The 22,105-nt window shown below is 43.7% G+C and overlaps 1 protein-coding gene across 4 annotated transcripts in view; it reads right to left on the bottom strand.

The window, feature by feature from the left end:
- The window catches only part of LOC137431851 (catenin delta-2-like), a 580,901-nt gene that overhangs the window by 172,916 nt on the left and 385,880 nt on the right, over positions 1–22,105 (bottom strand). For all 4 annotated transcript variants that reach the window (XM_068123611.2, XM_068123613.2, XM_078782572.1 and 1 more), the window contains one exon: positions 17,794–17,979. In XM_068123611.2, the coding sequence (XP_067979712.2) occupies positions 17,794–17,979 (186 nt within the window). The remainder of the gene's footprint in view (positions 1–17,793; positions 17,980–22,105) is intronic.

Below are 22,105 nucleotides of genomic sequence, written 5' to 3' on the forward strand. Positions count from 1 at the left end.
CCACATCAAGCAAAATGGCAACAAATACGATGAATCATGAAGGAAAGGCAGGAACATGCTGAGAGAGGTTTTGAATTACGAGCACAAACATGAACACCTGCTGTATCCAAAGGCCGTGTTTCTGCCGTTGTCAGCATTTGAAATCCTCTTCTCTTTGGCACTTCTTTGGCTCGTTTTTGAATTTTACTTTTGAACATGTCAACTTGCTCTACTCTTTGCCAGCTTTTCTGTGAACTTCAATCAAGAATATGTTTTTTGTTTGTTTGCAGCAGTCTTTGTTTGATTGGTTTGTCATTTTCCGTTCACAATAAGACGATTTGAGCAAATGGTCTTCGAAGCTGTGCGTCCGTTCAACTGTCATCCTGGTTTCACCACCAATTGGTGTGTCGTAGGTATCGTCACGACGGAGTGTCATAAAACACGCAACGTCGAGGATATAAGCACCGTACCACATGCGATGCCAGAACCAAGACGGACTCCCACGTCGTCATTTGTTCAACCCACTCATTTGCTCTAGGTCATCGACTTGGAAGTCAGCCAACATCACTGCATTAGACAAATGGGAACAAAAAATAGATCCACTTCACTACAGGCCTGTAAGCTCACTTGCAATTATATGGAGAGTCGTAGCATTCATCAACGCAGTCAACATGACATCTTTCCTTTTCTCCAATGGCCTGAACTCAGACCATTAGTTTGATTTCTGACCCAGTGACTACACTCTGAAAGTGCAACTTCCACTCTCCCAACAATGAACAGAGGCCCTGAATTTCAGGCAAGACATCATGGTAATCCCTTTGGACATATCTCAAGCACTTTATACAAGTCTGGCGCCCCGCCTTACTCACCAAACTCTTTACGTACCGCGTCCAAGGCGACCTCCTCTCATGGCGTGCTCACTTTCACCCATCTTACATTCAGGGGATGGCTCTCAATGGGATCCTCTCACCTCTACTCCATGTCGAGGCTGGAGGACCCCATGGCAGTATCTTGGGCCCATTCCGGTTCCTCATCGACGATCTTTCTGATTCGTTGGAAACCCTAATATTTTTGCCGTGGTATCCACCCTCTGCTGTAGCATCCATCCCTCATCATTCAGAAAGACAGGCAGCAACCACTTCCCTCTCTATCAACATTGGTGGAACCAAAAGCTGGTCCAACACTGGGAATATGTATTTCGATTCTGGCAAATCACAGATTTTCACTTCATCTCTCTGAAAGGAACATCTGGGAAACCGTCCCATCTACTTCCTTAAAAATCTCTTGAATATGTTCACTTCCTCAAACCTCTCGGCCTCACTATTAACAACCATCTCTCTTGGACAAACCACTTATCTGAGTTGGCCTCCAAAACCAGCTGTCGAGTGGGCGTTTTCCATGTTCAAAGTCTTTCCTTGGCAAATGTAACCGTCTAACCACATACAAAGCCTTAATACACAACTTTATGGAGTATTGCTCTCCCATTTTGGCTGGCATCCCTGCCGCACACATTTCACATGTTGATGCTGTGGACAGGTCGGTGCAATGAAGACAGGTAGGTTGCCTCTATGTCTTCGATAGACTCCTCTCTGGCGTTGCATCCCCAGCCGTTTCTGTGGTCTGTCCCACCTCCTCCGCAATTCGTACCCGATCCATAATCATATTTTCTATGCTCATGAACCATCTTTAAGCTTGCCCATTCCTTTCCAGGTTATTGGGCTTTCTCATCTCTCTGCCTCCACTCACCTTTCATTCTTGTTCCGTTGCTGTGTCATTCGCAGTTTGCTCTTCCTCATTTTTCCACTATGTTCGCTTCTGTTTTCGGTGGCAGCACTTCCATGAAACTCGACTTTGGATGCAAAGAAAATTATTAATTGCCCACCTTTTGTGATGCATTGTATTCAATACCATAGCTAAAAATAGGATCAGGGGTCCTACATCTCACCTGGATCAGGAGCAATAGTCAATGACGTCATAAAATTTCGAAATTTTGTTCATGCGCAGAATCTGGTAATGTGATTGGTTGAATGAAAGCCCTCTCGATGCTGATTACAGCGATACATATTTACAGGCCATGTTTTTACAGGTTACAGGTCATGTTTTTACAGGTTACAGGTCATGTTTTTACAGGTTACAGGTCATGTTTTTACAGGATATAGGTCATGTTTTTACAGGTTATAGGTTATGTTTTTACAGGTTATAGGTCATGTTTTTACAGGTTACAGGTCATGTTTTTACTGGTTATAGGTCATGTTTTTACAGGTTCCAAGTCATGTTTTTACAGGTTACAGGTCATGTTTTTACAGGTTATATGTCATGTTTTTACTGGTTATAGGTCATGTTTTTACTGGTTATAGGTCATGTTTTTACAGGTTCCAGGTCGTGTTTTTACTGGTTATAGGTCATGTTTTTACAGGTTATAGGTCATGTTTTTACAGGTTCCAGGTCATGTTTTTACAGGTTATATGTCATGTTTTTACTGGTTATAGGTCATGTTTTTACAGGTTCCAAGTCATGTTTTTACAGGTTACAGGTCATGTTTTTACAGGTTATAGGTCATGTTTTTACTGGTTATAGGTCATGTTTTTACAGGTTCCAGGTCATGTTTTTACTGGTTATGTCATGTTTTTACAGGTTATAGGTCATGTTTTTACAGGTTATAGGTCATGTTTTTACAGGTTATATGTCATGTTTTTACTGGTTATAGGTCATGTTTTTACAGGTTCCAGGTCATGTTTTTACTGGTTATAGGTCATGTTTTTACAGGTTATAGGTCATGTTTTTACAGGTTACAGGTCATGTTTTTACAGGTTATAGGTCATGTTTTTACAGGTTACAGGTCATGTTTTTACAGGTTACAGGTCATGTTTTTACTGGTTATGTCATGTTTTTATAGGTTATAGGTCATGTATTTACTGGTTACAGGTCATGTTTTTACAGGTTATAGGTCATGTTTTTACAGGTTATATGTCATGTTTTTACTGGATATGTCATGTTTTTACTGGTTATAGGTCATGTTTTTACAGGTTCCAGGTCATGTTTTTACAGGTTACAGGTCATGTTTTTACAGGTTATATGTCATGTTTTTACTGGTTATAGGTCATGTTTTTACAGGTTCCAGGTCATATTTTTACTGGTTATAGGTCATGTTTTTACAGGTTATAGGTCATGTTTTTACAGGTTATAGGTCATGTTTTTACAGGTTCGTTTTTACTGGTTATAGGTCATGTTTTTACAGGTTATAGGTCATGTTTTTACAGGTTATAGGTCATGTTTTTATAGGTTGCAGGTCATGTTTTTACAGGTTATAGGTCATGTTTTTACAGGTTACAGGTCATGTTTTTACAGGTTATAGGTCATGTTTTTACAGGTTATAGGTCATGTTTTTACAGGTTATAGGTCATGTTTTTACAGGTTAAAGGTCATGTTTTTACAGGTTCCAGGTCATGTTTTTGGCTGAGGGCATGGCTGTGCTGCTGATGCAATGCCCCTGTAGGTAAGGGTAGGAATTTTAAAGCATTTTATGCCTGCTTTAAACCCGTGATTGGGCGCAGATTTTGATGCGGTCAATACACCTTCGTTCGGCATCAGATATGAAGCGTGTGGCCACATTTCATCAAAATTGTGTGTTTGTTTCAAGTGACATTGAAGTGTCACTGCACTAAAGTCCAGGTGAGCTAAAATATTACCATCAATGAGAAGCATCGTAAATAACATCTGTGGGGTAGTAATTACATGATTAATATCTAGATACTGATAATAATAACAAGTACAGATACATTCAAAGGACACCGCCCCCATGCCAAATAAATAAATATCCTCCAGCGCGGCATTGCGAGGGTGCCTTAGGCGTCTGGCAATACCGCTGTGCAGCTCATAGAGACTGTATTTGGAAGGAGAGGTGTACAATAATAGAGCGATTAATTGCAAAATTAAAATCAATAAATAATAATCATAAAATATTTTCTTAATCAATTGGCTAATGGCATACCTAAACCACCAGTGCTTCATCCGAAGCTGTAACTTTTTGAAAATTAATAAAATAAGGCATAAATAGGGAAAAATATTAATTGACTAATCAATAAATAAAATTGATCGATTAATTGATTAATCAATAAATCCAAAATATCCTTTATAGCCACATCACTTGGTCACTGTCGTGTCCAAATATTAGCTTCCTCGCACAAAAGGTTCCTGAGATATTGCCCAGATGAGAAAGAAAACAAATAAGTAATTAATAATGAAAATAAATAAATAATGGTAAGATAATTAAATTGTGAATCAATTGCCTTATGCAATACCTAAACCACCACCATTTCATCCGAATCTGTAACTTTAAATAAATTAATTAATGAAGTCATTAATTGAATAATTAAATAATTAATCGATTAATTGATTAATCAATCAATGATAAATAGCCTTTACAGCCAAATCACTTGGTCACTGGCATGTCCAAATATCAGCTTCCTAACTCAAAAGGTGCCTGAGATATTGCCCAGAAGAGAAAGGAAATATATAAGTGCTTAATTAATCGCTTTAAATAACTCATCAATTAATTGATTTATCAAAAAACAAAAAATACCGTTTTTGCCAAAGCACTTGCTCACTATTGTACCAAAATCTCAGCTTCCTAGCTCAAAGGATGGCTGGGATATCGCCCGGAAAACAAACAAACAAACTAGAAATCGGTCAGAGACCGAGGACTTGCCAGAATGTACTTTTTTATCGGCCATTTTGGATCAAGTTTTTCGGTTTTTCCAAGATGGCGGCCGAACGACGTGACCGATGACGTCATCATTATTTGTTTTCTAAACTAATTTATTCCTAGATTATGCTCAATAAATTTCATCTTGATCGGATGAAGTTTTGCACTTGTCGAATTATGACGTCATAATGGAGGCACCTATGACATCATCATTAACATATTTTATTTCCCATGGAGAGTTCTTTACAATGAGCCATGTCTCAATTCTTTCTATTCAGCACTTTCGGAGATATAGAGGTGCAAAGTTTTTCGGTTTTTCAAAGATGGCGGCCGAACCATGTGACCGATGACGTCATCATTATTTTTTTTCTCCACCAGTTTATGCCGTCATGTGGCTCAAGAAATTGCATCTTGATCGGATGAATTTTTGTACTTCTTGAATTATCGAATTATGACGTCATAATGGAGGCCTTGGGCCGAGAGAGTTAAAAATTGGGCGCAGTCTATTCCAGGGCAAGACAAATATGCGTGTAAAATATGGCGATTCTATGTGCAACGGTGTAGACGTAGTACTGCGCACAAACAGACAGACGGACAGACAAACAGACAAACAGACAAACCAACCAACCAACATACTTGCCGGGAATCTTTTCCGGCAAGTAACAAGAAAGGAAGAAAACAAACAGCCAGAGTGAAAACTGAGTACTCCCTTTCAGCGTACGTCATTGTCAGGCCCCCTTCGGTGCAGGGCAATGACGTTATGCAGCGCCTGGAGATGGCATAGGAAAGGAGCAGTGTACAATAACTAGAGCGAAGATGGTGCGCCATCGCAAATCCCCACACTTCCCACCTAAAGCAAAGATGAAAGATGGCAAAACGTTCCACCAGGATTGACCCAATATCAAATTTTGAGTATATTTTTTTTCCCTCATTTAACCCTCATATCCCCAAGTCCAAACGTCTTGCAGCATTAACCGGGGGTCAAATCCCAAAATATCGTGACATATTTCAGGCGTCCCACAATGGTGATGGCATATACAAAGTTTCATTACAAACTAGAACGGCACTCAGTAGAGAGCATACCTCCGCCTGGTTGGCCATGTCACTCAATGGTGAGAATCACTTAAAAATTTATACTAGCCGGATCCAGATCTTCACCAAATTTGAATTTATTCTTCCTTGTCAGATATCTAACCGGTCCACCAAGTTTCGTCCAAATCCGTCCACAACTTTTTGAGATATCCCTGCCATGTATCGTTTTTGGTCCTATCCCACAATGGTGAAGAATCACTTTAAAAATTCGAGTATCCGGATCTTCACCGAAATCTAATCATTTCATCCTTGTCACATACGCTACATCTCCAACGAATTTCGTCCGAATTCGTCCACAACTTTTTGAGATATCTTATTCACAAACGGACAGACAGACAAACAGACAGACAGGGATGAAAACATAAACCTCCATCCACCTTCGGTGATAAAACATCTCAGGGATTTCAAAGACATTCTTCAAGCCAGAAAGTAATGACCGGTTTTCTTCCTTGAAGCTAATACAAGCACATTTCGATTGTGTTTAATGCAATAATAAATGAAGATCAATAAAATAAAACAATGTAAAAGGTAGTTACGATGAATTATATTTAAACTTTGATTCAACGTCAGCTGTACACAATTAAAAACAGCTTTTCAGAATATTACAAGTTAGAAGATTAAACTTAAATGTACGAGTCGAGAGTGTCTTCAATACAAAAATATCCTAAGGGAGAAAATTGTATTATGTCTCTAGTTGTATTATGTCATTATTTTTGAAAGTTGTAAATGATTGTTGTATTATGAGTTACTAGCAACGGTACCCGCCCTATGGGCGGGGCTTCAATTGTGAGGCCCAAATTAAAAAGTAAAATATCAGAAATTGGAGGCTTTTTTTATTTTAAACGATTCATATAAACATCCGTTAAATCATATCACATGCAAATCATCAAAATCTAAACAGTATCTTACTATAATTCACCAAATGTCCCACAGTGATCGATACACTATGATCGTGATGATCGTGATCGTGAATCGTGATCGATAATCGTGTTCACAATCGCTATGTCATATGTACTCCCGATACTTGTTTCCTTCAGTTGAAATGGGTTAGAATTCTCTCAAGCAGGGATTCAACCCGTGTCCTTATAAAAGGTCTTTGTCCGAGGTCACCAAGTCCGATTGGTGCAGCTGTGCAGCGATCGGTGCAGCCGTTGGTGTGGCACCCGGGAAAACAACATCGTCACAATGAGAACAATGAACGTTATGTGAACGCGAATGTTATGCGGGAGTCCAAACCTGAGAATGCTGGAGACCAAAGCTGAAATTGGGAAAACTAAACAGCCAATTTTACTCCTGGAGATCCCAGGATTACCCACCGAAAATATCTTTGCGATCGGTTGAGCAGTTTTTACGGTACCTTCGAACGGACAGACAGACAGACAGACAGACGGACGGACGGACAGTATATATATATATTTTTATATATTATAGATTTATTATGATTATTATGATTTATTATGATTGTTGTATTATTATGTTGTATTATGTCATTATAAATGTCTCTAGGGCGTACGTAGATAAGTCTCCGAACCCCAAGTGATTTCAACATGGACTTTGGTGTTATCAGGATATAAGAGATTGACACTAGGAGATCAAGTAGTTGGAAATGTTTGAAGAGTGCAAAACTGAGAAAACGACAGGAATAAAAGGAGATTTTTTTTGTTGTTAAGACAAACAGTTTTTGAGAAGGATTTTGTGAAAATAATAGGAAATTCTAAAAATTCTAATACACGAATGCATGAATAAATGCGAGATAAAAAGATAAACTGGAGCTCTTAACAAGAATGCAGAAAAGCACAAATTGGAACCATTATCTGAAAACAAAGCCTCAAACATCCAACATTTCAACTACAAAGTGGCCTTTTGACCCCTCAAGGAAAACTAGAAAAGAAAGGGAGAAATGGGGCAGATCAGAGAGAAAAGTCGGAACGCCGGGAGGAGAAGATAATGAAGAAATGGAAGGTGAGTGGAGGAAAGGATATGAGAAATGATATTAAGAGCTGCCGGGATGTTTGTCCCACACATTTTCTGCCACAGTCATTTCCAGCTGTGCAGTAAACGGCCCCAGATCTGTCGCCTGTTACTATTCCCTCTACTTTGGTGATGACAGAAATATTGTGCGCATCAGTTTGTACGCCATGCTGATTTTTGCAAGAGGCAAGATCGTAACAATGTATTCAACTCCAGAGCTAAGGCAACAAACAAAAGCCTTTGGGCATATGGTTATCTTTATCCCTCTCGGCAACTGGTTATCACAAGCAGTAAGCATGGAGCTCTCATCGGCATTCTTTATTGGCTTCTCTATACATGCTTGATTTCAGGGTGAGCAGTGCTCGCTATGGAACACACATATGAATACTTGCGCTGCACTAAGCATACATACCATTCCGAAACAAAACGTCACTTTCGGCCCAAATATAGCTGGGTCAAGCGTGTGGATATAGTCTGTGAGATAAACATGGTTTGTATGCATGTGTTCAAAGGTTTCTGTTGATTGTTTCTGTTGCAGAAGCAAAATAGTCCAGCAAAGGTTTTTCCCCCAAAATAAAATTCTTTTTTTCCTCCAAAATAGTCCAAAAGCACGAAGGTTTTTTGCCTCAGGTAATGAAGAAAAGTCATTTGCGGTTCTTAGCAGCCTTTGCAGACCCATTCAGCCTCATCTGAACTCTTCCACCCCAGTTGTATTCTGTGCGAGCTAAACGCAGCAAAGAGATATCTTAAAGTCTTTTGATTTGACATTGTTAAGATTATATAAATAAAATGTACACTGGGAGTCTGTTCCCAATTTTAACGATGTATTTGTTGCTACGTACAGTCACGTGAAAAAGTAAGTACACCCTGTAGCGGTTCCCGCTGAATGTACACAATCGCCTTGCACCTGCCAGGACGCGGCCAGGGCGCGATCGCCATGCCGGGCTCGTCCGGACGGGCCCAGACGCGCCTTTCCTGGGCATGCCCGGACTCGCTGTTCCCGGGCACGCCCGAACCTCCCGGGCACGACCGGTCTCGTCTTTCCCGGGCATGCCCGCTCTCGCCTTTCCAGGGCTCGCCCAGAGCGCTCGGGCACGCCCAGCCTCGACTTGCCAGGCCGCGTCCAGGACGCCCGGGCATTTCCAGACTCGCCTTTCCAGGACTCGTCCTTGACACCCGGGCATGCCCGGTCTCGGTTTTCCCGGGCAAACGCCCGGGCATAAATGTGTATATATATTGCTGCCCGATAAACGGGCTTTTGGAGAATACCTGAGCTGTTTTGTTTTAACAAAGCAACTCGGACGAATTCCGTCTTTGGTCGCGTCAATTATTTCGACTCGCGTTGGAGCGCAGCTCCTTCACTGGTGACCTACCGACATGGACACGGCAGTAACTCTTAAACTGCCTACCTTTTGGGAGGCTCACGCGGCCGTTTGGTTCGCCCGGACGGACTCCCAGTTCGCCCTGCGAGGCATCACCGCGGACGACACCCGCTTCCACCACGTCGTGGCAGCGCTCGGTTCCGCCACCGCGGCCCGTGCCCTGAGCCTCCTCGAGCACCCGCCGGCTGCCGACAAGTATGACGCGCTGAAGACGCTCCTCCTCGACGCTTTCGCCCTCTCACCGGCGGCACGCGCACGGCGCCTGCTCGACCTGCCCGAGCTCGGCGACATGCGCCCGTCCGAGCGCATGGACTATATGCTCTTGTTGCTCGGTGAGCACTCTCCGGATTTTCTGTTCCGCGAGCTGTTCCTTCGCCAGCTGCCTCACCCGGTACGCCTCGCCCTGGCTGGCACGTCCATCACCGATCCCCGCGCCCTCGCCAGGGAAGCCGATAAGATCTCCTCGGCGGGCCAACACATCGGCACGGCTACCTGGAGCCTGCCGCCGTCCGAGGCGACGCCCACGAAGCCCGAGCGCCCTGCGCGGTTGGAGGCCGAACTGCCGGTGCAACTGGCGGCCGCCACGCCGCGCCGACCGCTTCCGACACGACGGCCGGGGCCTCCACCTGACCAGGCGTGGTGTTATTACCACGCCAGGTTCGGACACAAGGCTCGGACGTGCCGACCCCCGTGCACTTTCGGCAAGTCGGGAAACGGCCGGGCCGGCGTTCATTCCCAGCCATGAGTGCCGGCCACTCGGGCAACTTGCTTCTTTATTCGGGACAAAGCGTCCGGGCGGCGTTTCCTTTGTGACACCGGCGCCCAACTGAGCGTCATACCCGCCTCCGAGCAGGACAGGCGGGACGCCGTTTGCGGCCCCTCTTTGGTCGTGGCTAATGGCTCGGCCATACGCACTTTCGGCCCGCGCGACGTCACCCTCTGCTTCGGCAGCCAGCGCTTTCAGTGGACCTTTGTGACCGCCTGCGTCCCCATGGCTTTGCACATATGTGCATGATCGGTGGAGAACCCTCCCACAATGCTGGGCCTCCATTATTGATTCATGCACATGCATAGGGGTTATCGCTGACAACCTCTAAAGGTGCTCCAGGGGATGTGATGGAGAGCTGCCTAGCATGTGGAGTGGTGCCTGGAGTGGTCTGGCATTGCCCCAAGGGGAGGTCATCCCCTCCTGATCAGGGCTGCACAGGTGAGCTGATAATACCAGGAGGAGCTCTTTTGTTTTCTTTCTCTGGTGGCATTCTCCCGCTGTGCAGCTTGTGTCCTATGGACTCTCTTATCTTGCTGGATTTGGCCACCCTGATTCACTGGCATGGACTCTCCATCTGCTCGAACTCGCTGCCCTGTTCACTCCAGTCCTACACAGTGCCACACTCACAGTTTCACCCTCCTGTGTGGATATATATTAGAAAACCGGGTTTGCTTTATGTGTGAATGAGAGCAGTGTACCTGTGGCATCGAGTTGTTTAGCTGATTCACTTCCCTGTGTTAGTTATTCATTGGGAATGTCTGTCTCTCTGTCACGCCGAGGTCTGTCTGTTGATGTTGTCTCATCTTAATAAATTGTTGATATTCACCAAGACCACTTTACTCCCTCTCCTCACATATTGCGTGCTTGGAAAATCATTACGGTTGATTAGACTTTCCCTGGAGGGATTACAATTAATTAAGGGCATTTTCTTAATCTGATAATTACCAGAGCCTTGAGGTAGGTGGACAGATAGAACGGCTGGCTGTTGGCCTGTGCTAGTTAGTGGATTAATTTACCATTTGAATTATCTGTGGGTCGTAACATACAGGAGAACACCTGCTTGGGTGGTAACGCCAACCCCAGGGGCTGTGCATGCAACATTTAGCAGACAGAGTGCGATTTGTAACTTAAGCCTGGTGTTGGCTTAGTGGTTTGGGTGCCGTCTTGGGATTCTAGGATCCTGGGTTCGTTGGCTTAGCGGTTCGGGTGCCGGCTTGGGATCCTAGGATCCTGGGTTTGTTGGCTTAGCGGTTTGGGTGCCGGCTTCGGATCCTGGGATCCTGGGTTCGTTGGCTTAGCGGTTTGGGTGCCGGCTTGGGATCCTAGGATCCTGGGTTTGTTGGCTTAGCAGTTTGGGTGCCGGCTTGGGATCCTAGGATCCTGGGTTCGTTGGCTTAGTGGTTTGGGTGCCGGCTTGGGATCCTAGGTTCCTGGGTTTGTTGGCTTAGTGGTTTGGGTGCCGGCTTGGGATCCTAGGATCCTGTGTTTGTTGGCTTAGCAGTTTGGGTGCCGGCTTCGGATCCTAGGATCCTGGGTTCGTTGGCTTAGCGGTTAGGGTGCCGGCTTGGGATCCTAGGATCCTGGGTTTGTTGGCTTAGCGGTTAGGGTGCCGGCTTGGGATCCTAGGATCCTAGGTTTGAATCCCGGTCGATCATTGAATTAATGCCAGGGTGGTTGACTCAGCCGGTCAACCTTCCGAGGTTGGCAAATTGAGCACCAGTTCACTGGTAATTCCCTGTGTGTTGCAAGAGGCGACTAACAGGGTTGGCGGCAGGAAGTGCATGCGGCTGAAAAACATTGCTTCAAAAAGGGGACCACGGTGCCGGAAAAAGGCCAACCCCTGCTCTGTGGGGAAAATAGTCTCTAAAGGTGGTTCAGTGTGGTTTGTAACTTGTAACTTGCAACTCCAGGAACTATTTGAAATTTTTGTGTGTAAGTGCAGTCAGGCTGTTACAAATGTTACAAATTTTAACAGAAGATCTATCTGAGTAAACGCATTTGCAAGACGGCAGATGAGGCGGAACGTGAGGTCGACATGGGTGAGGGTTGTGGGGAGGAGCTTAGTATAGTCACCTTCTCCACCCGTAGCATCACCTCGGGGGCACGGATGCTGTACTCAACCTGGGGCTTGTTACTTCCTGTGGTTCTGTGTCCATGATTGGTGTGTGGGACCTTTCTTTGTTTTGTAACTATTGTGCTTTATTACCTCTGCCACCAAAGGTGGATGGAAGTTATGCTTTCGCCCCTGTCTGTCTGTTCGTCTGTCTTTTTGTGAACAGGATATCTCAAAAACTTGTGGACGGATTTGCAGGAAATTTGGTGGATGAGTTGGTTCGGCGACAACAACATGCGGATTAGATTTTGGTTGAGGTCCGGATCTAGATCTGGCTTATCAGTGGGATACAAAACGTAAACGGTTTAGCCTGGCGGGGGTTTGCTCTCTACCGAGTGCTGTTCTTGTTTGTTGTGTCTTCACGTCTCAAAAATACGTTGTCTGTCTTGTGCCTATTAACTCTGGTGTTGGCTTAACCAATAAGGTAGCTGGCTTGAGATCTCACAGTCCTGAGTTCAAGCCACTGTCAAGATGTTGAATTAACACCAGGTGGGTTGACTCAGCCTGTCATCCTTCCGAAGTCGGTAAAATGAGTACCAGATTACTGGGATGAATGAGTCGATCATTCGAGTATCCTGTGTCAGAGTGGCGACCCGTCCAGGATTGTGCCCAACAGCCTAGGAACCTGCTTTGGCAGCCCTCTGCATCTGAAGATGCAAAAGGAGTGGTCTTCTTCTTCGTGTGCCTATTAAATTGTTCTTAGCTCACCTGGTCTTTAGTGAGCTTATACGATTGAGCAGTGTCCATGAGTAAGTCAGTGAGTGAGTAAGTGAGTCTGTAAATGCTTCAGTCATTTATCGCTTGAACCAAACACACGATTTTGATGAAACTTGGCCACAAGCTTCATATCTGACGCCTAACTAAGGTGTATTGACCGCATCAAAATCTGTGCTCATTAAAGGGGTCTACAGGAGTGGGGGTGGTGTTTGGGGCTCGGAGGGCGGGGGGGGGGGGGGGGGGGGGTTGTCCCATCCAAAATAGTTATTTGCTCTCCTCTCCAAAACAACACAAACAACTTTGATGAAACCTGGTGACAAGCTTCATATCTGATGCGAAGGTGTACTAACCGCATCAAAATCTGCGCTCATTGTGGGGAATGTGTGTGTGTATGTCCAGGAGGACATTTGCCTGGGGGAGAGAGGCCGAGGAGAGAATACCGTGTTGGGCTCCGTGTTTATGGGCGGGTAAGTTGTGTGTACCCTCAGGTCGATCGGGCTGTTGAGGAAAGCAAGGAATGTGGAGCTTTGCCATGCCTTGCCTCCGCCTGCTCCAGAATGCGATTGCAAATAGGGATTCCACTGGGAGGAGGGGTCAAATTTAGTTGGTGAGGAACTAGGAAGACCCTTTTTTTTAATACTTGGGCTAAGGCTTGTAATAGAGCTGACACACACACACACACACACACGGACGGACGGACGGACGTACTGACGAGACAAACACTTAACACAGCCACTGAGCTTGGGGGAAGTGCCGGCACTAACGTCACTTCCTGGGATACTCTGGATACCAGTGACGTCATAACAATGGCGCCGCTTTTCCCACTGTACTCAGTGGGGCATTTCCTCAAGAGGAATTTCCTCCTCCCCATAGATGCCAACTGATGGGGATTGTCCATACTCTAGCCTTTTCAAGCAAGGAAGCAGCACGTACAATTTTAAAGTATTTGGTATGATGTGAACCGGTCCAAACCGGATGGGTGTTTTTTAGGAGACACCATCTCATTACTGGATGGTCATTGGCTCCCTACGGGAGCTCATCCGCCCTTTGCCACGTGTTGTTTTTGGTCCCGGCAGGGTGTTACAGTCACCCTCCCCACGAGCAAAGCCAGTGAGGGGTGTCGGTATTAGTAGCCGACAACCCGACCATGCTGCAGGCATCACTGGGTTACATGGTACCAATGGCAGTCCAAAACGACTGCCCTGACCTTAGCGATCATGTGTAGGCCATGGAAGACCTTTTCAGGAGAGGATGCAGGCCTGCCCTTTCAGCGAGGACACAGAAAGGGAGCTGTGTTGGTACCTGGAGGTGAGATGGATGTGGAGCTTGTGATTCCCTTGTGTTTGGAATTTGTTTTGGCCTGTGGCCATCATACATGGTCACACCACACCACATATTTTAGCATCTCTCAACTACCTAGTTAGTGACCAACATGCAGATACATGAATACCATGGCCTTGCAGGAAATAAATAACAATAAAAAGTGTGTTACGTGTCCCACTCGGTTCCAATGAAAGGTTCCACTCGGTCATGTGCACCTTTATCTTTGCCCTGAAGGGTATGTAGCCTTTGTAATTCGTCAAAGGAGATTTTAATTTGGGATTGGGCTTTCAAAAAGGCCTGTGGAAAGGGAAGGATATTGATTAGGAAGGATTCTAATTTGCCAGCGACAGATTGGGTCCATGAATGGCGAAAGAGCGGAGCCAAGGATGATTTTCTAGTTGTACTCGAGGATTGGGCAGGTTGAAAGTCAGTTGTGGAAAAGCCCATGAGGGGGAATGCAGTGTGAGACCTTCTTTAAAGTTGGATTAAAAATGTCACACATAAAACGTCATGGCCATTTACTCATCTATAACTATAAGAGATGTTTGTGAGTGTGTGTCGGCATTATTCTGATAGATATGGCCAAACGGATCTTCATCAAACTTTCAGAGGTTCATCAGTAAGTGCCAGGGGGTGTTTAGACAATATATATATATATATATATATATATATGAAAAAGATAGTTGGGGTTTTTTTTAATTTTATCACTCGATAGTGCCTATGTGAAAGGTAATATTAAATTAATCCTGATCCCATTTCTTTGTGGGTTTAGGGAAGTGTTTACGTACTCCGAAGACCCAAAATACCCAGAAGACCCAAAATATCCAAAATACCCTTAAATACCTGATGACACAAAAGACTAAAAAAAAAACCCCAAAGATCCAAAATACCAAAATACCCAAATTTACCCAAAATACCCCAAAGACTCAAAATATCCAAAATACCCTTAAATACCTGATGACACAAAATAAATTTTTTTTTAAACCCCCAAAGACCCAAAATACCAAAATACCCAAATTTACCCAAAATACCCCAAAGACTCAAAATATCCAAAATACCCTTAAATACCTGATGACACAAAAGAATTTAAAAAAAACCCCATATACCCAAAATACCAAAATTTACCCAAAATACCCCAAAGACTCAAAAGACCCTGAAGACCCAAAAGACCCTTAAAGATCCAGTTGTTATGGTGTGAAAACAATTTTAAATTTAGTGTTAATGTGTATGTGAGATTAAAGGGAAAGTGTAGGTTTCAATAGGACACCAAAGTTACAGATCAAAGGAATGACTGGAATAAGATTTAATTTCACTCTTTGAAGAGGGAGTACCAAGATGACAAAATAGGGGAAAAATAAAAATAAGCATTTTAACATTGCACTCGTTGAGTTTAAGAAAGATGGCAATTATGTAGGATTTCATATAAATTGAGGAGGATGATCAATTGGGGATATCTGCTAAATAATTTACGCGAAAAGGAAATGTGTTGTAGCATAGGCAGGATGGGCCAAATGGCCACCTCCTCCGCCAATGTTCCTGGTAAGGTAAGTTTTATGACTGGCATTATCAAATTTGTCAGATTATGACATCCAAACAAATATATTAGGTTCTCGTTGTGATGTCCCTTGCCTGGGAATACTATTGCCCCTTCCACAATGTAACCCATTCATTATTACCCCATCTTGTATTGATAAATAATCAAATGCTAATAAAAAAAGTTTAAAGTGTGCCCGTAACCGCATATTTTGGAATTTGATATTTGGGGCCGGGCCAAAATTGATGCTGCTCTTGCACCTTCTTGCCATGTGGTAATTAGAACCACCAAGTTTGGTAAATTCCTGGTCACAACTTTTTGTTTGGTCACATCTTCTATTTAATGTACTTGCTGAAAATCAAGATGGGGGAAACAAATGAATGATGGTGGAACGATAAACAATAACATTTCTGGTCCACAAAACATCAATCCTGTTTGCAACACCAAATTATTGGATGCATAATATGGTGATGGTTGCTCTATCAAAGCCAATGACAAGTTTAAAGTATAAAGAAAAGTTCTGATCAAATTTCAACTCTCTCCGTCTCTCTGGTTCCCCCTCTCGCACAGTCAGGCGCTTCGGGCGGCCGAGGCAGTTCCAATAGCTAGGGAGCACAATCCTGGCCAGGTGGAACCTCCGACACAGGGAGTCAGAGCAGGAATTTTGATTTTTTTTTTTTTTGTATACAAGATGGAGGGTCGTGTAAGAGCTAACATTAATCACAACAAAAAAACTGACACATACAACATATGATAAAGGGAGCGGGAGACAAGATGGGGAGAGAGAGGGAATACGCAAGTACAACATTAGAGAGCAGGCACATCGGGAGATCTGTGGGAGGGAGAGGGCTTGGGGGGAGGAGGCACGGGAAGGGAGTGGGGGTGGGAGAGGTATTAAACACATAGACATTGCTAGGACTTCCAGGAAAGAAGTCGGAATTTCAAAAAAGTGCATCTGGGGTGAAATTTGTGACTTGATTTCTTGTCTTTGGCCATGATGGTCTATTTGATGTTCTTTGGTGAAAAAAAATTTGGCCATGGTGCCAGCGATAGCTCGCCTACTCTTCGCAAAAGACACCGTTGGGTGAATGGTGTGACGTCAATGAATACTGGCAGATGGATTAACCATCACTTGCCAGAGTAACATCCAACTGAGGGATGGCACACACATTGATGACTCCCCCTGCCTGTGAAACCCTAGGGTACAGCTGGGTCGGAATTTGCACCCAGGTGAGACAGCTTACAGGCGAGTATGTGTACCCAGGTGATTTGCACCCAGGTGAGGCAGCTTACAGGCGAGTATGTGTACCCAGGTGATTTGCACCCAGGTGAGGCAGCTTACAGGCGAGTATGCGTACCCAGGTGATTTGCACCCAGGTGAGGCAGCTTACAGGCGAGTAGGTGTACCCAGGTGATTTGCACCCAGGTGAGGCACCTTACAGGCGAGTATGTGTACCCAGGTGATTTGCACCCAGGTGAGGCAGCTTACAGGCGAGTATGTGTACCCAGGTGATTTGCACCCAGGTGAGGCAGCTTACAGGCAAGTATGTGTACCCAGGTGAGGCAGCTTACAGGCGAGTATGTGTACCCAGGTGATTTGCACCCAGGTGAGGCAGCTTACAGGCGAGTATGTGTACCCAGGTGATTTGCACCCAGGTGAGGCAGCTTACAGGCGAGTAGGTGTACCCAGGTGATTTGCACCCAGGTGAGGCAGCTTACAGGCGAGTATGTGTACCCAGGTGATTTGCACCCAGGTGAGGCAGCTTACAGGCGAGTATGTGTACCCAGGTGATTTGCACCCAGGTGAGGCAGCTTACAGGCGAGTATGTGTACCCAGGTGATTTGCACCCAGGTGAGGCAGCTTACAGGCAAGTATGTGTACCTGTTGGCCTTCCTGCCTGCCTAATTTGACTACCATTGTAGAAAAAAAAACTTCCTTTTTCTTGCCTTGCAAATGGAAAATCCAATGCATCAATGAATGTGTCGATGAAAGTTCCACTCACAGATAAACTTTATACAAATATGTATCGGTTTAATATTGGTAAAGAGGGTGCACACCTATAATAATGTCCACCTGATTGACAATTTTGCTTTGGCTTGGCATTGCCTCATCAAAGCTAGTGAAAACGTTCGGAATACATTAGAGTCAAATGGAAAGATGAAGTTTGATTAAATGATGATGTTAATCAAAAAGGCCCCAAAACTCACATCATCCTGCAAAACCTTGCGCTTTTTGGCCCAGCACCCTGCACCTCGACCTTGTAATCTCGGTGGTGCACCCAGGAGGCCTTGGTGTTCATTCTCATCGAATCGTGTCCGCTCAGGGCCTTGCCCAGCTTCTTGAGCCAGTCGATATGATAGATTACGCAGCACACATACAGCGTTCTCCACCACCTGCACAAACACAAAAGATCTTTGAGCCAAGCATGCACAGTACTATCCAAGTCACCATATCGATAGGCCACAGCATTTGGGAATAATAATGCAGAATCAGGTTGAACGTGATCAAAAATTATATTTATCGTTGGGTATATATTCTGTAATTGATTTTAGCCTTTTGATCGTTTTGGATGGAACATGTTAATTCTTTTTTTTTTTGCAGAAAAGAGGCCAGGTAATCCAAGGATATTCAACGCAGGAGGTCTTCAGGCCCATCAAGCCTGCACATTTCTTCCAATATCTATGTATCTCTTTAACCCCGGTGCTGCTCGGTACCTTTCTCATTATCTTTCATTGGAGTGGGTGATGGAGGGTTGGAGAAGGTTGGTCAGCAAATTAATATATGGCTACTCACGTAATTCCTCAGATAAAATGAAATGTTCACTTTGCTCAAGATCAAGCCCTCCCTGTCCGAGCTCTTTGAAAAACTCACCAACACACATTTTTGGAACTAATTAGTCAAATATATATATATATATATTTGGAATTAACTTACCACCAACAGATATTATTGCAATTAACTCACCCAATTTCTAAATAATTTAGCACTGAACACTACTTCTACTGAAATCCAACTTGAAAGCGAATCGAACTGTAAAAACACCCCAACTGTGGGAACGTTGTCCATAACGCCCACCGACAACAAAGCGAGATGTGAGAGATCAGGTAGTCACACATGATTACCTGGAGTTATTATGGATAATATCTGAGTGGTCTCCCTTGAACTAATGTTCAACAACAGGCCTGCCTTTGCATCCAATATTAAGTTTCACTGTTCAATAAATTATTCAACTGGAAAGTAAATAATGACCTGCGTGGATGTAAAAAGCTAAAAATCAACTTTAGATGGCCGAATAGAACATTGATTCTCATTGATTCTCAAGTTACATTTTTGACACACACACACACACACAAATATATATCTCTATATTATAATAGCCGTAGATGATTCTGTCTGTCTGTCTGTTGGGTGTCTGTCCGGGGTGTGGCTTACTCGGTTTGCAGAGTAGCTCCACCCATAGCTCCACCCATTCTGGGAGTGGCTTCATATAATTATAAACAAATATCCACCATTTTATTAACTCGCATAGCTTTGAGGCCTGTTTTGTAGGCCCGTGGTGTCTTGCTCTCTCTCCCAGTTTTATTTCAAATCAAATTCGATATATCATTTCATTTTTCACAGTCGCTAACATAGTTTTAGACTCGGTTGAAAAAAAACGGGAAGAAAATCCAATGAAAGTTGCCCTTTATAGAACGAAATGAATTCTCAAACGCCTGTAACTTCAAGGCCATTGAGTCGCTCTCACGCCTTTATCTCCAATCTAACTCATCATATGATTTCATTTTTATCGATGGTTTCAGACTCGGTGTCAGCAATAATTGAGAACATTCCACACACGCGGGAAAATGCAGATATCTATATTATAATAGCCGTAGATGATTCTGTCTGTCTGTCTGTCTGTCTATCTGTTGGGTGTCTGTCCGGGGTGTGGCTTACTCGGTTTGCAGAGTAGCTCCACCCATTCTGGGAGTGGCTATAAACAAATATCCACCATTTTATTAACTCGCATAGCTTTGAGTCCTGTTTTGTAGGCCCGTGGTGTCTTGCTCTCCCCCAGTTTTATTTCAAATCAAATTCGATAAATCATTTCATTTTTCACAGTCGCTAACATAGTTTTAGACTCGGTTGAAAAAAAACGGGAAGAAAATCCGATGAAAGTTGCCGTTTATAGAACGAAATGAATTCTCAAAGGCCTGTAACTTCAAGGCCATTGAGTCTCTCTCACGCCTTTATCTCCAATCTAACTCACCATATGATTTCATTTTTATCGATGGTTTTACTTTTAGACTCGGTGTCAGCAATAATTGAGAACAATCCACACACGCGGGAAAATGCAGAGATATATTTTTTAAAATCGCGTCATGGTGTATCATACACCGCCCAACATGACACCGCCGGCAATGTGTCGATATATATTAAAAATTCGCTTTTGCTTTTCCGTTATGATATATTACTATTTCGTTTGATGATAGTCGTCACAAAAACGTCAACAATGATGCCGACATATATTTCTTCGTTTTTATTTCATTCAACATATTAGCCGGAAGTAAAATATGTTTCAGGAAATTACCGAGAGATATTTCTTCGTTTTTTTTATTAGTTATGTGCGCATACACTTTAAATAGGTTTATTTGAAATCTTTAATTTTCCACAAACATTCCACACACGCGGGAAAATGCAGAGATATATTTTTTAAAATCGCGTCATGGTGTATCATACACCGCCCAACATGACACCGACGGCAATGTGTCGATATCTATTTTAAATTCGATATATCATTTCATTTTTCACAGTCGCTAACATAGTTTTAGACTCGGTTGAAAAAAAACGAGAAGAAAATCCGATGAAAGTTGCCGTTTATAGAACGAAATGAATTCTCAAATGCCTGTAACTTCAAGGCCATTGAGTCTCTCTCACGCCTTTATCTCCAATCTAACTCACCATATGATTTCATTTTTATCGATGGTTTTAGAGTCGGTGTCAGCAATAATTGAGAACATTCCACACACGCGGGAAAATGCAGATATATTTTTTAAAATCGCGTCATGGTGTATCATACACCGCCTAACATGACACCGACGGCAACGTGTCGATACATATTAAAAATTCGATATATCATTTCATTTTTCACAGTCGCTAACATAGTTTTCGACTCGGTTGAAAAAAAACGGGAAGGAAATCCAATGAAAGTTGCCGTTTATAGAACGAAATGAATTCTCAAACGCCTGTAACTTCAACTTCAAGGCCATTGAGTCTCTCTCACGCCTTTATCTCCAATCTAACTCACCATATGATTTCATTTTTATCGATGGTTTTGGACTCGGTGTCAGCAATAATTGAGAACATTCCACACACGCGGGAAAATGCAGAGATATATTTTTAAAAATCGCGTCATGGTGTATCATACACCGCCCAACATGACACCGACGGCAACGTGTCGATATATATTAAAAATTCGCTTTTGCTTTTCCGTTAAGATATATTACTTTTTCGTTTGATGACAGTCGTCACAAAAACGTCAACAATGATGCCGACATATATTTCTTCGTTTTTATTTAATTCAACATTATTAGCCGGAAGTAAAATATGTTTCAGGAAATTACCGAGAGATATTTCTTCGTTTTTTAAAATTAGTTATGTGCGAATACACTTTAAATAGGTTTATTTGAAATCTTTAATTTTCCACAATATAATTTACTTGCCATTTATCATTTGATGATTACGAGACAAATTCCTCTTGAGGATCGTGACAATTCATGCGCTGCGTGGAAACTTCTATTTCCAAAATGAATGAGACGATCGATGAAGAACGCAGACTTGAACAGGATGCAGCAAGAAAACGAATGAGACGGGCGAACGAGTCCATCGACGAACGTCAATGCAAACTTGCGGGGTCACCCGTGGGAATCCCACGGGCATGGATGTGTGTGACATTTCGACATATTGAGTTAGATGCTGCACATTCATTTTTACAAAATGGTTACTGGCAAGTCATCAGATCCAGAAATGGTGTAAAAACCACCGTTTAGAGGCCATTTTTCCCCGCAAAGCGGGGGTTGGCCTTTTCGGGGACCGTGGTAGTTGTTGTTTTTTTGTCCCCTTTTTGAAGCAATGTTTTACGGCCGGATGCCCTTCCTGACGCCAACCCTTTTTGCCGCCTTCAACGACAAACAGGGAATTACCAGTGAACTGGTACTCAATTAGCTGACCTCGGAAGGATGACAGGCTGAGTCAACCCCCCTGGCATTAATTCGGCGATCGACCGAGATTCGAACCCAGGATCCTAAGCCGGCACCCTAGCCGCTAGCCCAACACCAGAAATGGTGTCATGAACACAATTTATTTACGCACAAGCACAAAAGCAAGACGGGCCGATTTCCGATTCCGACGGGCCGACGGGCGAGACGGGCCGATTTCCGATTCCGACGGGCCGATTTGGAGCAAGAAAAAGAACGAGACGGGAGAAAAAGGAGAGAAACGAGACGGGGAAAGCCGATTGGAGAGGCGAGTGAGGCGCGA

The sequence above is a fragment of the Myxine glutinosa genome, chromosome 7 (genome assembly GCF_964187855.1).
Source record: "Myxine glutinosa chromosome 7, kmMyxGlut1.1, whole genome shotgun sequence".
In the NCBI taxonomy this organism is placed as follows: Eukaryota; Metazoa; Chordata; class Myxini; order Myxiniformes; family Myxinidae; genus Myxine; species Myxine glutinosa.